The 15,491-nt window shown below is 42.3% G+C and overlaps 1 protein-coding gene across 1 annotated transcript; it reads right to left on the reverse strand.

The window, feature by feature from the left end:
* Nucleotides 1-7,310: 7,310 nt before the first annotated feature.
* On the reverse strand, nt 7,311-11,687 carry LOC310806492 (uncharacterized protein). Its single transcript, XM_083672601.1, has 5 exons — nt 11,252-11,687; nt 10,444-10,540; nt 8,827-8,980; nt 8,597-8,712; nt 7,311-8,375 (listed from the first exon to the last, which is right to left on the reverse strand). Coding segments are annotated over exons 1-5 (693 nt in total). The 5' UTR covers nt 11,576-11,687; the 3' UTR covers nt 7,311-8,373.
* Between the last annotated feature and the right edge of the window lie 3,804 nt (nt 11,688-15,491).

A 15,491-nucleotide genomic window follows, 5' to 3' on the forward strand; every position in this document is an offset into this window, starting at 1 on the left:
CTTTGTGTGTTGCGCGCGGGTGTTTTGGATGGGACTCATCACAGAGATGGGAGGAGCTATAGTGGAACTCCGCCCACCCACGTCCGGTCAATGTAAATGAGGATTTCTTCAAAATAAGGGCGCCCAAATTCAACTTAATTTGGGCATCGTAAATAGGGGATAAGGAACCACAAACAATATGCTAATCATCTTGGCTCTAATAATAGCCACTCACACCCTACGTAAGTAAGCACGAGCCATAAGCATCTGTTCATTCAAAACTCGATCATTAAAAAACATACTCCAGGCAGGCATCGAACCGATGATCGAGTTTAACAGCGCTCATGGTTGCCTAATGTTTAATTGGATAAATACCACTTGACTTTTAAAAAGTACCCCCCCCCCCCTTCCAAACGGTTTTGTTTCAATCAATCAATCACCGTCGCATCTTCCGACATTCCGAATACAACTTGTCACGAAAAGCACCGCATCCCCAGCCCCAGTTCGGTTACGGTGAATGACATCACTCAGGTAGGCACTGTTTTAATTATGAAACCACGATTAAACAACACTTGAAGTAGGTCAGTAGGACTTGCCACCTTCACGCTGTAATTTCGTCATTACTAGCCTCGGGACTCGCGAGCAAGCAAGCTAGTCTAATAATTGTCATTAAAACGACGTTATCTCCGTCATGCAGGACAACTTACAAATATGCAATTCATTTCTGAAGCAGGTAGTTACGTTTTGCATAGTTTTGGTAGTTTAGTGATTTAGTGACCCCCTTTTCTATTATTTAGGCCTATCATAGTTTTTCTTTGTAATGTTTATTCATTTTAATGTTTGTTATGTTGTTTAAACAGGTGTTTTAGCTGTATGGCTAGGTTTACATGTATTACCTTATAGAGATGTTTTCTTTATATAGGCCTATTTATTCCTTTTTATTTATTTTAATTATTCATTTAAATTATTTATTGCATGTGTTTTATGTTTTGTTATTCCTGTTCCTGGAATAAAGATTAAAGACTAAGGTCTGTGATGTCTGTGTGAGTTTCTGTTGTAGACAGGGTGATACAATCTGTAGAGCATGAACCATTCCACACTTAGGAAAGTGTACATACTGGAAAGGTATGATCTGTTTGAATGCCATTAAATTGCATCCTTCCTAACTTTTTCTCAAAGAAACCACTGATCTGATGTGACTGAATTGGTCTAAACAACTGACTGACTGCATTACTTACACTGACTGACTTGCATTACTACATCAAATCTGTGGTTTCTTCATGGAATAATGTGTTATGAACATAGTGTGTGATTATGGATGGCGGCGGTGCGGCAACATCGGGTGGGAATAGTGCATGTCGGTGGGGTGACTGCCCTTTTTTTTGCTTGAGCCCCTGCCCCCCAAAATGTCTGTGCTAGGCCCTGACATTACATAAAGCTAGCTCGATACAAATTAATATTAGCTAAATTACACCTAATTTACAATCCATAAATACAGACGAAAACATTTATTTAAAAAATATGTTTAAACTTGCTTTTAATCTTTAGCAATTTGTAACTTTTTATTTATCTATTCTTCTCTCTATGGAATGTAGTGTCTTTGAGTACTGAGAAATGTGTTATACAAAATAAATGTATTATTAATATTATTATTAGATATGGAATTGTCCCAAGGTACATGGACCGTGAACCAACCGGGGGCGTGGAGATGTGGGACCAGGGACGCTTGGGAATGAGTAGGGGCCGGAGGAGCCCAGCAGGGGGTTGGCGGGAGCTTTTGTTCCGCGCGCACACCGTTCAGGTGGCAACAAAAGCTCATGTGTCCTTTTCTGCTGTGGGCCATCAGAACCTCCTCCTGAGAGACTCCAAGGTCCTAGTGGCGCCGGGGTGGCTGGTGAGGGTCGATGCATGCCCCACTGGAGCTGCTGTGGTCTTGTTGCCTTGGGCACATACTGCCTATCCCCTGCCGGGGTTGGGTTCGCGCCGCAGGGATGCTCTCACCACAGCGTCGATTCCCCAAGAGTCCGGGGCCGCAATTAGGGCGCTGGGAAGGATGGGCTCTGGACGTTTCTCCACGCCGACGCGGTCGAATTGCCAGGAAAGGGCGTCTGGCTTGACATTCTTCAATGTCAAGCGGTAGGAGATGGTGAACTCGAAACGTGTGAAGAAGAGTGCCCGCCTGGCGTGAGTTGAGCCGCTTGGCCCCCTGAATGTATGCCAGGTTTTTGTGGTCATTCCACAAAATGAACGGGTGCATGGCACCCTCCAGCCAGTGTCTCCACTCTGCCAACACAAGCTTCAGTTGAGCAGAGCAAAAAATACAAATCAGAATACTCTGCAGCATAATTTTGTTATTGTATCTGGTCTTTAACAATGTGTTTGAGAAAACTGTGATTATTCAACCAGAGTTTGCACATCCAAATTGGAGCCCCTAGAATGAGACAGTGAGTAGGGTCAGATCCTACTACTCTGGTTGCTTTGATTTATCTATCACTCTCCTCTGTTTATGATCATAGCAGCCGGTCCGAGTCTCCAGACCTTCCTGTCTTATGGAAGACCCCCTGCCCTCTTAAGCTGTAAATGAGATGGTTAGTTTGTCATGGCTTGGTATTATTCATCTCATCCCATTTGTGTGATCATTAAATATAATGATGTGGATTGCTATGTGGTATTTCTAGAACAATATACTGTAGCTTGTAGCCTGTGTGCAGCTTATGTATTCAAACTCTGTGACCGGTATTGTCTCCCGGCAATTATACTTTTACCCAAAGGAGATATTTAGATGTCTACCTGAATGATAGACATCTCAGAGGCTAGAATAACCATTCAGATCCTATAATGCGCTGTAAGTTTAAAATATTACGTAGCAAGGAGGGTATAATATCTTAAGTGACCAAAATATTCTAAATAAAATGTAATAAAGCTGTTGCTTTAATTGCAGGTTAGATCTTTATTTAGACTTAAAGCGTTACATCATAGCAAAAATATCTAAAAGGTTACAGACAGTAATTAAAAGATTGTAAAACGTAGAAAAGAATAGAAATCCTACCACTTTCCCTACTCTGTCTGTTCTTACTGGAATTATTGAGTTTGGAGAGGACCCAATGGCGTCCCGTCAAACGGCACCAGCTCCTCTGTCAGCCCTGGCAGTGTCAAGGGATTGGCAATCGTGGCTCTCGGCCGAGAGGCGTGACTCTCGCTTTCCCTTCCAAGTGAGTGGGTTTTTTCGCAGCTCTGCATTGTACTGCAGTCATGATGACAATTGTGTACTAGAACCCTTGGTACTTTCCATGTGGTATTTTCCATGCAGGGTTTTCCTGAACTTGATTGAACTTCCTGTCTGAACTTGATTAAGGACACCGTGCTCTGCACCAGTTATCTCTGCAGAACTCTCTGCAGGACTCTCTGCAGGACTCCACAGGAAAGTGAGTTGCTAAACTACGTGGCTCAGCTAAGTTGCTAAGCTAAGTCGCTTTTAAGGAAGTGCTTTTAAGGAAGTGCTCTGTCCCTCAACTCACAATATTAAAACAATCAAATAAAAACAGTAAAACAATTAAAAATATAACAATACATCAAAACAGTAAATCAATACTTCATATCTTTGCACTTAATCATTCTTATCATCCTATTACTGATTAAAGATATATTAGTAAATCTTTTTTTGTGTATGCTTTACGTACTTCACTCCATATGATCCGCACACCATTTCCTCTTTAGGCATTAATAAAACTTAATATCATGAATTACATACATCAGTAATCATCCCTGAGTAAGTTTACATAAATCAATCATCAATATTCATTTATACTTGGTACATTTCATTGATTACATGTGTTATCATTACATGGGGCTTATACACTCATATTTTGCATTGGTTATTGGTTATATCATGCTGGTTATATGTATCTGAATCAACTTATCAATCATGGGTCAAGGGGTAGCGACTTAGCAATCAGCTCCATCACCTCCTCGTCCAGTTCTGGCATCTCCAGTTGCGGTTGGGTCATCTCGTCTTAGAGGTCAAGGATGTCGACCTCATCGGCCATGTCTACGGATTAAGGTAGGATGCTTAGTAGCATATCCCCTGTTTCTGGATCAAGGGTTGGCATTGGAACATCCTGTTGCTCATCCTGTTGCTCACCTCTTGGTTCTGCAGGGAATAGGTTGTGGATAGACCTGGAACCTGGGACCTCTGCAGCCATGGAGAGTCCCAGAGGGTTTGGAAATAACTGGTCAAATGCAGCCATAGCTTGGTATATTGGCTCAGGTATGGATCCTTCGGTTTGTGCGTCGGTCGCTTGGTCCACCACTTTCCAACCGGGTGGTAGCTCTGGAGGCTCACAACAGGTGAGACAATTACACTATGTGTGGAGTGTCGTCGGTTGAGGCCTCTTCCGGCGGTGGTGATCTCATCCTTTTTGTAGAAGCACCTCTGCCTCCTTCGGGTCTCCGTGGGACATTGATCCTCACCTTCTTTTTACTGGTGGTGGTTTGAGTAGCTTGAGGGGCCACGCTACTACGCCTCTTAAGTATGGGTTCTGGTCGATAGTAAGTAGACTCAGGCTTTGGTTCCAGGATAAGGCCTCCTGGTCGAGTCATCTCCTTGAGCTGTTGCGGTGGTCTTGTCTTACGCTTGTTAACAGGCTTTGATTCGCTTGTAGCTTTTGCCGCCATCTCCTGGTCTTTGGACCTCTTTTCCCCCTGTCTGCCTTTACTTGGCCTGGTACGGTACCCTTTGGCATGGTGTTCAGGTCGGGGAAGGACCGTATCGGCGACAGTATTTAATTAAGAGGAATATCAGCAACACGATGGGAACTGAAAATCAGAGTTCCAGCAGTGATGGAGATCAGAAGTCCCATCATTCACTGATTATTAACTTCCTGCAGAATCTAACTGTGAAGTATGCTCTCTCTTCTTTGGTACCATCAATCCCTCTAGGCAATAGGATCATATTTGAAACTAGATTGATTGACAGTACACAAAGATGAACAATCACTTACAAATCTTACAATATTGTTTTCAGGCAATGGATCACAATCCGTGATGGCAACTTTGACTCTGTAAGATTTTTACTGATATGTAATTCAGCCTCTAGCATGCTGGAGAAGGCTCCTTGCCTACTAATACTATCACTGATGTTGTAGAAAGCATAGTGACAGACTTCCAGGAGCTCAGTCATCCAACACAATTCTCATCATCCAACATGATTGGTGAAACTGGAGCTCAAGTGTCAGAGAAGAGGACCACAGTGTGCAGAGTAAGATGAAGGGGTTTCTCACATAGCAGAGATCCATTCACCAGAACAGATCATCCAGCCAACAGAGCAGTGAAGGGGGAGCTATTCTGTCCCCTACATTGAGAGCCCCATCCCCTGAGAAGACCAAATGGCTGTGAGCTCTGTGAAATGTCTTCAGGAGTGTCAGAGCTGTGATGCCATCAGTATAGGAGTGATAAGATGAATGGTGGTTGGGTGTCCTTGACAACAGCTCTTAATTTAAATACTATGGTTGTAAAATGATATAAAAGCAGAGGTCGGAGAATAGCTTGCTTTTTTTCTTTGTCCTGTCATGTGGTTCTCGTCATGAGTTGTGAGTAGCATTGTTTGAATGACCTGTGGTCATCTTTCTACCTCTCTATCTCAGTATTACAGCTGGTGTGGAAGATGGCCCTGGTATGGGGGATATCGACACAGTGCCAAGAGCCCTCGCCCCACTCCTCCCACTCAAGGTCCTCCTTAAAGGCCAGATGGTCAGAATGGGAGTTTACCTTACCTGGCACTCCTATCCTGATTTGAGATGCGTGATTCTGGATGCCTGATTCTGATTCTGCATACAATTATTCAGGACTCACTTGTGAAGACGCGCTCTCAGGTACACGGGTTGACAAAATTAGACAAACTGCAGGGGCAATAGCTGTGAAGATGATGAGATGTGTTAAGCTAATACAGGCTAATGGACTGCTCTCTGTTGCTACGAAGGTAGAGAGTCTGGTCTCCATTGGGATCCTCCACGTCTTCAACAGTGAATATGCAGAGAAGGTTAGTCACCTCACAGCCGCAGCACTCCACATCTCCTAACATGGGCAGCAGGTAGGAGTGCATCAGATTCAATTCTGTCAAGACTGCAATGGGCATAGAAGCAATGTGTTGCATCCAGGAAGTTGTCCTCACAGCTTCTCCATATTTTAGCAGAGGAATCAGCAAGGCGCTTTTTTAGAAATCTGCCACCAGCATAATCAGGGAGGTGTGAAGAAATAGAGACTGCTGTCTCTGATCTTCCAGCCCAGAGGGAACAGAGCACCTCTACTTGACACAGACAGTGGCACACTTGAGGGCATGTCTCTATCTGACTGACACCTACACTCTTAAAGAAAAAGGGTTCTTTCTCATGGGTTGCCACACAAATAACTATTTATGGTTGTTGGTACATCAGCGAGGGTTCTTTACTACTGTGTAGTTTCTGAAGAACCATCCTTGCTGGGAGATGTTCCTTCTCCACCACATATTCACAGTGTTCACATGTGTTTATGCCTCACTATGTCTGCATGGTGTGTGGTATTCTTGTTGCAGTCTTACCAAGTCTCAATATATTTCTCATGTGTTTCATGATTGGATTTTGATTCATGTGATTTGTGTTTTAATTAATTGAATAGGCTTGTATTTCATAATAACACTTAACTGTATGTTATATTACGTGTTTGCAAACCATGAAAATAGCATTAGGTAGATAACAGTTTTTAAGAATGGTGTCGTCAATTCCTCAAAGACTGAAAATAAATAACTGTAAAGGTGCAAAATCCACAAGGGCCTTCTTGAAATAAATAATTCACTAATTATGGGTAGCCTTGTAGGCTGTAAAGCTGGCCACTCTCGCCATAATTCACCTACAGACAGTAATTCACGTCTTCAACAAGTTCTTTATACGGACTTGACAGGGAGCCCATGCTTGTTGCTTCCAATTGAGTAATTATCTGATCAAACCCAGGAGGAAAATGCCAATGGTGCGCAAAGTAGTGTAAGATTTAGACAGTTGGGAAACAAGCTTATCAGACCATTTGGAACTGGGTTAAACCACACCCAGTGGTGGTGAGTGATCAAGTTAGGTGTGACAAGAACTATCAATCAATTAACATACAGGTTAGTATAACATAAATATCTAGATGTATGATCTAGATTCTATACTGCTGCAGACTGGTGGATAGATCAAAGGGTTAAAACACTACAAGGGCTGGGGGAAAAACTCAGTTCTTAGTTCAGACCACATAGCTGGACCCAGAGTATGGACTTGCTCTCCTGCCTGATTACACCAAATAAAAGATTCCTTAAACACAGAAGTTGTCACTGTACTTTATTTTCTTACAATAGGCTATGCAAGTTTGGTTTTGACAGCAAAATATCAGCTATTCATACAACATAGATGTCAGATTTGCCTTTCAAACAGCGATAACGTTAATCCTTCCCGCTCCTCTCATAACATTAGCGGGAAGGTGTGAATGACATCCTTTCAAAGGTGAGGACATCATTCTCACTGTGATAAGTTGCTTGTTTGAATTAACGTCCAGCATTTCTTACACTATCCCTTTAAACACATATCTAGGTGTCAGGTCAGGCAACTGCAATGTGCGCCCAGGGTATTCACTGAAATACATAACTGACTTTTCGTACTATCGTGGCTAACCCATGAGCCCCTCTCCTCTCCACTGGAACATTCCCCTGGTAGAAAAACTTGTATGAATGTCTTCTCAATCAACTTGGTAAAATAGAGTAGAATACATCAGACAAAGAATTGGACGCACTTTATTGTATTGTTTCTAACAAACATTGCTTTGTGAATCTTTTGCATAGAGCGTGTAAAGGTTTTTCTTGGATGCGCTGTTAAAACTTAGAATTCGTAAAAATAAAAATAAAAAAAAGTGTAAAAGTTTTAGAGCTTTGCGGTAATAAGAGTTGTCCATAGGCTGTACATTCAAACTCTCACAAAAATAAATACAGGAAATATTCAACCCAGACAATGAAGGTGTGTCTTCTTGAAATATTCAAACATTTTGAAAATTAAACCCAATAATTATAATGATATTACTATATTGCAAATGAGTGGTAACATTTAATGAAACTGAAAACAATTAGGAAAGCAATAACAAACAACTGATAACACTTGTCCATGTTCAAACACCCTTTGATTTCATAATTCATAAAAATGTATATTGTACAACTATTTTTTTTAAAGAAACTAGCATCCTTGACTGTTTCCATAATGTGTAGTATTTTACAGCAGTGATATCCTCCATACGAAATGGTGTTCTTCTAGTCCAGGCCTTGACTGCATTAGCGTTTTGTCCTGGAGAACAGTGTTCCACTTGAGTTTGTATCCGTTGACCCCACTGTCTGCATTATGTTCCTGAAAAACGTGTGGAATGTTAATATAAATGACACTGAGTCTTGCATGAAATACAAATTGGTACAATATTGAATCAAATAAACTAAGCAACATAATACTGAATGTCTATTGTTATGATCTACTCCTCCTACTACATTAACTCTCTCACATACAGCTGTTTACATACACTTTCAGTGCATTGAATAATGACTCTAGTACTAGTTCCCTATGCTATTACTCACATGTTATCATATGCAGGCTAGTGCAGACCACAGCCAGGGCCAGCATACTACTCCGGGGCCCAGCAGATCCAACAGGAGCCGCCTCATAGGCAGGTTGGTCCTTTTTGCACTGCTGCCTGTAAACCATGACCGTGATGCAAGAAACAAAGACATAAACCAATCAGGCTTGTTTAGCTGATTAATACCAATAGTCAGTCAGTATCAGCTCAGTGTCACCTAGTGGTACTCACAGCTGTTTCTGTAGATACAGCTTGCTGGACTCGCAGGTCTTGGTCTGGTTCTCTGCTGCTAGCTGCTGGCTCTTAGCAACCGACTGCAAAGCCACGCAGGACTCCCACTGATGATTGGCCTGTGTCAGGTTCCCCTGCAGGGAATCAATGTGCTCTGAAATCATATTCAGACAAAAAAACATTCAGGGGCAGTTTCCCGGACATAAACTAAGCTTAGCTCCGGACTAAATAGCATTATCAATGCAACACATTTTTTATTATTGTAAACCACACTCATAGGCCTCCAGGTCCAAGCGCAAAGTCAGTAGCACTGGATGAGGCGTATCATGCGTGGCTAGGGATCGTTTGATGAATATTGGGCACAGGGGAGGGGAGTGTGTGAAAGGAAAGGAAAGGAAAGGACCCAAGGAGAGGAAAGGAAAGGCAAGCCTGTAGCACTTATTTTATGCACAATGAGCAGAGCTTGTGTAAATATTTCTGTGAACAATTCTAATTAATAGTTTTTAAATGACAGTCTACAGTATAATGCACAGTCAAACAGTTAATGGTTCGTCTCCCCCCCAAAAAATAGCACTACACCCCTAGGGGAAAAGAGATGTAGCTGCACAACTGCAAAGAGGAACAACTTTTTCATTTGGTTGAGATGTGTTGTAGACCTACTTTGTCGCTGTTACTGTGGTCATAATCATTATTTTGAGTTAATTCAATGAAGGAGGATAAAATCTTTTTTTTCCATATTTTGCCATTAGCTTATAAGGTAAGGTCTTGCCCTTGGATGGCTTATCAGCATGTGTACAGGACTTTACTCCATGACGTCTCTTTAAACTATTTTGGGAATTGGCTGGCAGCTGAGCATTTTCACTCACATTAGCACTGTTTTTCCAAATGTTGGTCATATTTACCATGCAGCAGAAGTTGCTAGCTATCCTGTTTTTGACAGGGCTCTCCCAGTCAACTAAAGTGATACATTTATTAAGTGCCTGATGTTTATCCAAACAGACTCCTCCCCCTTTACACATTCATTTTCATATGGCCTTTGCTCAAGAACTTATCATTTCATTTGGTTGTTCCAAGTCAGGAAATCTTGTCAGTTAAAAATAATGACCTTTCCCTCTATTCAGCTGCTCACTGATTGAGTCATCATTATTGTAACAAGGACCTTATACTGTACAGTAAAGATTGAAAAGAAATATACATGCTGTATATGTCTGCAAGAGTATAAATGTTACTTATGCATTAGTCTCTTGGTAACGTGTAGCCTATGCCTGTATGTGTGGCTATGTATTTTAGGAGCATGTTGCGATGCTTAAACAAACGTTTTGAAAACAGCCAGAGCCACACTATTAGAAGTTTGTGATAGATGAAAAATAAAGCAATTCACTGTGATAGAACTTTCACTTAAATCATAATTAGTCACCCAACAGCCTCAGATGTAAACTCATTTTAAAGAGCAATAACCAACCATCATATGTATTTATTTACTCTGACTCAGAGGTTTCTATGGTTACTGGGGAAAATGCTGCTAAGAATATCTTGGCTGAGAGAGTGCTCCTTTCATGGTAAGCAGTAGCAGAGTCAAAATCCCATACCCGGCCACCGTGACATCAATTTTCCTACCTTGCTGTAGCTTAATTTCTGAAGTGAGGTTTGCGTCAATTTCTTTATGCATCTCAATCTCTTTTTCCAGGACTGTAATGTTTCCACCCAGAATAACCTGTACAAAGACAATGAGATAATTGTAAGCGGTACAGTCATGCCAAGGAGTCCTTCTATCACATATTTGAAATTGTGAGTGAAAACAGGCCATGTGCCAGCCATAGACTCGACTATGAGAATGCTTATAAAAACATTCCTTTCATCTGGCGAAACTGCACAGAAGAATGCATCTACTCTGCTATCAAAAAAGAAACATGGGTTCAAGTAATAACCTCACCAGAGAATAACCTTTGTGCTTAAAGAACATAGTGTGCCCTATCAGTGCCTCTGTTTCCAGGAAGGCTTCAACTTGACCTCCCACCCACTCCAAGCAGGACTACTTTGAATATTTTTGATCACTCCATTTGCAAAGCATTTGCGTAATCCATGTTAAATGGATAATGTTCATTGATATTATGTAAAGGTAAGATATCCAGCACACATATCTTTGAATGAATTTACTTCACAATCACCTTTCCCTTATAATCATGATTCTCAAAAAATATCACATGCATGGCTTCATAAAGTTATAGGTATAACTTAGATTAGGGTTCTCATTTTGAACTCAATTGTGAAGAAACAAATCTGATGTTAGGTCTAAGGAAAATGATAAGCAGGAGGATGAGAGGGAGAGGGGGATAGCTGTGGCTGCCTGAGGGATGGAGGGAATCAGCTAACCTCAGGGCTGCAAGAGCGAGGGAAGGCAGTGGAGGTGAAGCAAAACACTCACATTTTCCTGACGACACTCATCCCGGGTCACATTTATCTGGCCCAGGTGCTTGAGCAGCGCATCTATCTCCCTGCGCTGCTGGGTCTGGTTCTCCCTGCCCTCATTCACTATCTTCTCCAAGGCCACCTTGTTCTTGTCCCACACCACCTTGTCTGCTTTGAGTTTCTCTGTCTGGGACTGCAGCTCCGTCCGGCACTGGCTTGCACTCTTCATGTCTGGGGAGGTGGCCCACACCACAATGATGATGAGGGAAATGACAGACCACAGGGCCAGGCAGGCAATGACGATGTTGCGGGTGGTCTGGGAAGACTTCGAGCTGGCCATTGCAAAAGGTAATAGACAGTAGAGGTGGTGATGTTCATAAAATGTTAAATCCGTTTTTGGGTAGGTGATTATGCTGTTAGTATCCGGAGTATCCTGTTATCCTGTGTGAGTTCCTCACAGAGTGTGCACTACTGAGCCAGTTTTGAAGGATGGACTTCCCCTAAAATTCTGCCTGGGCTGGGCGGGAAAGGGTGTGGCCTTGTCCTGTGGTAAAGCAAGGAGGGTAACACACACACTCCACCCCTCCCTCCCTTAATCACTTTCCCCCCTCAGGGCAGGATAATAAGAGGAAATCACAACATCAGATACGAAATGAAGAACAATGGAAGCCGTTTCAACACACCCACCTCGTGTTTTCCTCACACAAGAAACTTTGAGGAAAAACGAAAGTCAAAATTCCAAAGTGCTTAAGTATGATGCTGGGTTTTCCCTGAAAGGGTGTGTGTGTCTGTTTGTGTTTCTGTTTCCATTTCTCAGTCCAGGAGAGCAACCTGGCAGTCCTCCCAACTTCACATACAGCTGGCCTTGACGGCAGAGCTATGCAGGGAGAGTTCATGTAGTCTGTTTGGTTCTGTAGCTATTTCTTACTTTAAACACTTTCACAAGAGTGAGTACTGCAGTGACTCAGTGTTTCCTGACCTGATGCCAGGGCCCAAAAGAGAAGCCATGGCACAGACTGTCTCAACTCCCCCAAACAGCAAAAGCTTTATACACAGTGTAAAAAGTAGAGCTGTCAAACCATGACAAAAATGTATCAAGTTAATCGTATGGTTTGCTGTGATTAATCACAAATTAATTGAAGATTCAAAGAGTCAAATTTAGCCCTAATTAAAGCTCTAAATTGGGTTGTAGGTGTCATATAAAGGGGAGGAAACACAAAATAATCTGCATCAGATCTTTTTATTAGCATCTTCTCAGCCAATAACAATTCTGCCAGGTGTTATAAAAGTCTCTGTAGCTCTGGACCTGGTGTAATAAAGTTAAATGAAATAAATGAACACAAAATGTTTTCACTTGTACCTACTCCCCTATATCCATTGTTATTAAACATGACAAGCTACTGTACACAATGGGGATGGGATGCATGGATCTTCTCATCTGAGTGCTACATACAGTACAACAACAACAATAACAACATTTTAATGGGAATAATAAGTCCCCCATATATCTATTGAATTACTGTACTATAGAAACTAACTGTCAAATCTCTTGACAAGCTATGACAAGACCTAGGCCGAGAAGACAAATGACCACATGACTGCTGCAGCAGACTACTACCCTTTGAACATCTGCCCTGCACCACGCACAGCGTGTAAAGGTCTGTGACTGTGTCCCTTCGAGATCTGTTCTCTGAGCTTCAAAAAGCTCCATCAGGCTCCATTAATACTACCGATTTCACTTTTCGCAATTTTCGCAACATAAAAGCACAAGCCATTATTTCTAAGCCATTATGTGTTCTATGCAGTACAGATAGGGCAATTTGAGCTGTAAAGAGCCATCAACATTTGCTAAGACATCACTTTAGATTCAAACTCACCTGATCCATATTCTAAAAGTGGTGGCCAGTAGAGTGGTACCAGAGATTAACTGATATAATGTTTCTGTACAGTCCATTATATGTGTATTATACAGTGCAGATAAGGTACTTTGACCTATATGGCACCAGTAAAGAGCCATCAACATTTGCTAAGACATTGTGTGCATTCTAAGAGTGGTACCAGAGATGCATTGAAATTATTGAAACATATGTCTGTACAGTCCATTATACTGTATGTGTCCAATGCAGTTCAGATAGTGCACTTTGAGCTGTATGGCACCAGTAATGAGCCATCAACATTTGCGAAGATATCGCTGTGGGGGGACATGCAGCGTTCGGCCTGTAGAGGGAGCTACAGGACCGTAGCCAGGGTGACGTCGGCGAGGCTCCGTTGCACACCTGTTGCAAATGAAGCCTCGTTGACTAGATGGTTTAAGATGTGTGTGCCTCGGCGTTCGAGAGAGAAGGAGGGCGACTGGAAAGTCGCCGAGTGGCGTGGTTACGAACATTGAAATTATTACGAACAGTGGAATTATTACGAACAGTGGAATTATTACGAACATTTTATGAAAATAAACGGGATACTCCCAGAAAACATTACCTTGACTCCGCCTCTGTGTCACGGACTTGTTACAATCGCTTTTGACTCAAACTCACCTGATCTGCGTTCTAGAAGTGATGAATTCAAATGATTGAAAAATAGTTGGGACATAGTTGTACTCTCCATTATTCTAGGGTGTTGAAAATATGGCCCTCCCCCGACCTGCAACGCCACCTGGGTGGATCTCATTGCGGCCCAGAGGTGGGATACGACATAGGAATGATCGCGGCAGTATAGGGTGGATAGGATGACACCGCCACCGGGGCTAGTTACTCCGGTATGGAGAAAACACCTTTGCACAAAACCGAAGCAACACCAGGGCAAGGAGAGGGTCTCATTCTTGATCCCAGAAGGTCTCATTCTTGATCCCATAGCTAGTAAAATCAAGAGACATAGAGAGGAGACAAGGGAAGGAGATGCACGGGGGAAGAATGGTCCTTAGCTATCTGGTATAGATACCAGGACGAGATTCCTATCCGCTAGACCATTTGGGAAGACGTGATATCTGCACCCTAAGATCGAAGTGTCATTTCGATGAGGTCTGTAGCCGAGGCCATAGAGCACACCAAACAAATAATCAGGTGTTTAAATATCTTTGTCGTTTTGAAAAATGACCATTGTCACCTGCACAGGAATGCCATGCGGCCACCATTGAAGAAATGTGTTTCTCAAATCTATCATTAAACGGCTGTTTCCACACGCTTTTTTCATTGCATTTGCCTCGTAATAGGGAACGGGATGAGCCTACTGAGGTGTCCACTGATGACCAGGGGCCCTCTAAGATGGAAGGTCTGTGGGATGAGGGGGTTATCGTTCATTTTCAATGAGCTGGATCTACCGCAGCTGGATATAACATCAAATATAACTATACAAATGTAACTAATGAAATGACATCAGGTGTAACTAACATAATGATTCAAGGTTGATTAATGTTGAAAGGTGTTTAACATGTTTAATGATTGATGTTGAAATATAATCAAGTTTGAAAGGGAGAGAGAGAAAGAGGAACCTGACAAGGCCGGAAGCAGATGGAAAGCAGTTGGAAAGCATGTTTAGCTGGAAAGTACATGCACATTTTATGTGTACATCCTCCTAAGGTACTTTCCAGAATAAGGGTGTGTGCCCAATTATGGTGTGAGGAAGGAGAAAGAAGTCTGATAGGTTAAAGGGACTCCAGGAGGAGGTCAGGCCGGGGATAGGTATAAAATGGGATGACAAGGGCATCTCAGTGGGCATTCCATTAGACCCCAAAGAGGATGTGCATATGAACCCAAGGACCAGGAGGTCTAGCCCAGTCGGGGTTCTCTCTGTAGAAAATTCGGAATGGAATCCCCCAGCCTGGAGGCTGCTAGCATCGGAGTAGGCTCCCTTTTAGCTACCTTAAGACTTAGCCCTGGCTCTATCTGCACTTGGCATCGCCCACAGCTGTTAGTAGTCGGGATTGTGGCAAGAGGTTTGCTGGAGGTTAAGTGATCGCTTCACTTGGAAGGGGAAGTGAGAGTCGTCGAAGTCATGGTGCTACTCTGGAGTCATCGAGCTGAGCTGATAGAGGAACCAAGAGTATTCGGCAGTGGCCAATGTCGATGCTGGATGGGGCCTCTCTAAATTTATATTAAGTCAGTTAAAGTAGGGATAGGGGTAAAGTTTTATTTATTCATTATTTTATTTTTTTATTGAATTGCCATGCTGTAATGCTTTAAGCTTAAATAAAGTCCGAACATGCATAAAGAAAAATAAATATTGTAGTTCTTATTAGAAGGATAGTTAGGAATTAAACT

The sequence above is a fragment of the Argentina silus genome (assembly GCF_951799395.1).
Source record: "Argentina silus genome assembly, chromosome: 6".
Taxonomy (NCBI): domain Eukaryota; kingdom Metazoa; phylum Chordata; class Actinopteri; order Argentiniformes; family Argentinidae; genus Argentina; species Argentina silus.

Coding starts and splice junctions, on each gene's coding strand:
- LOC310806492 (XM_083672601.1), bottom strand. CDS start 11,575: ATGGCCAGCTCGAAGTCTTCCCAGACCACCCGCAACATCGTCATTGCC. Junction 8,981..10,443: donor AGAAATTAAGCTACAGCAAG/GTAGGAAAATTG, acceptor ATATGATTTCAG/AGCACATTGATTCCCTGCAG. Junction 8,713..8,826: donor CTGTATCTACAGAAACAGCT/GTGAGTACCACT, acceptor CATGGTTTACAG/GCAGCAGTGCAAAAAGGACC.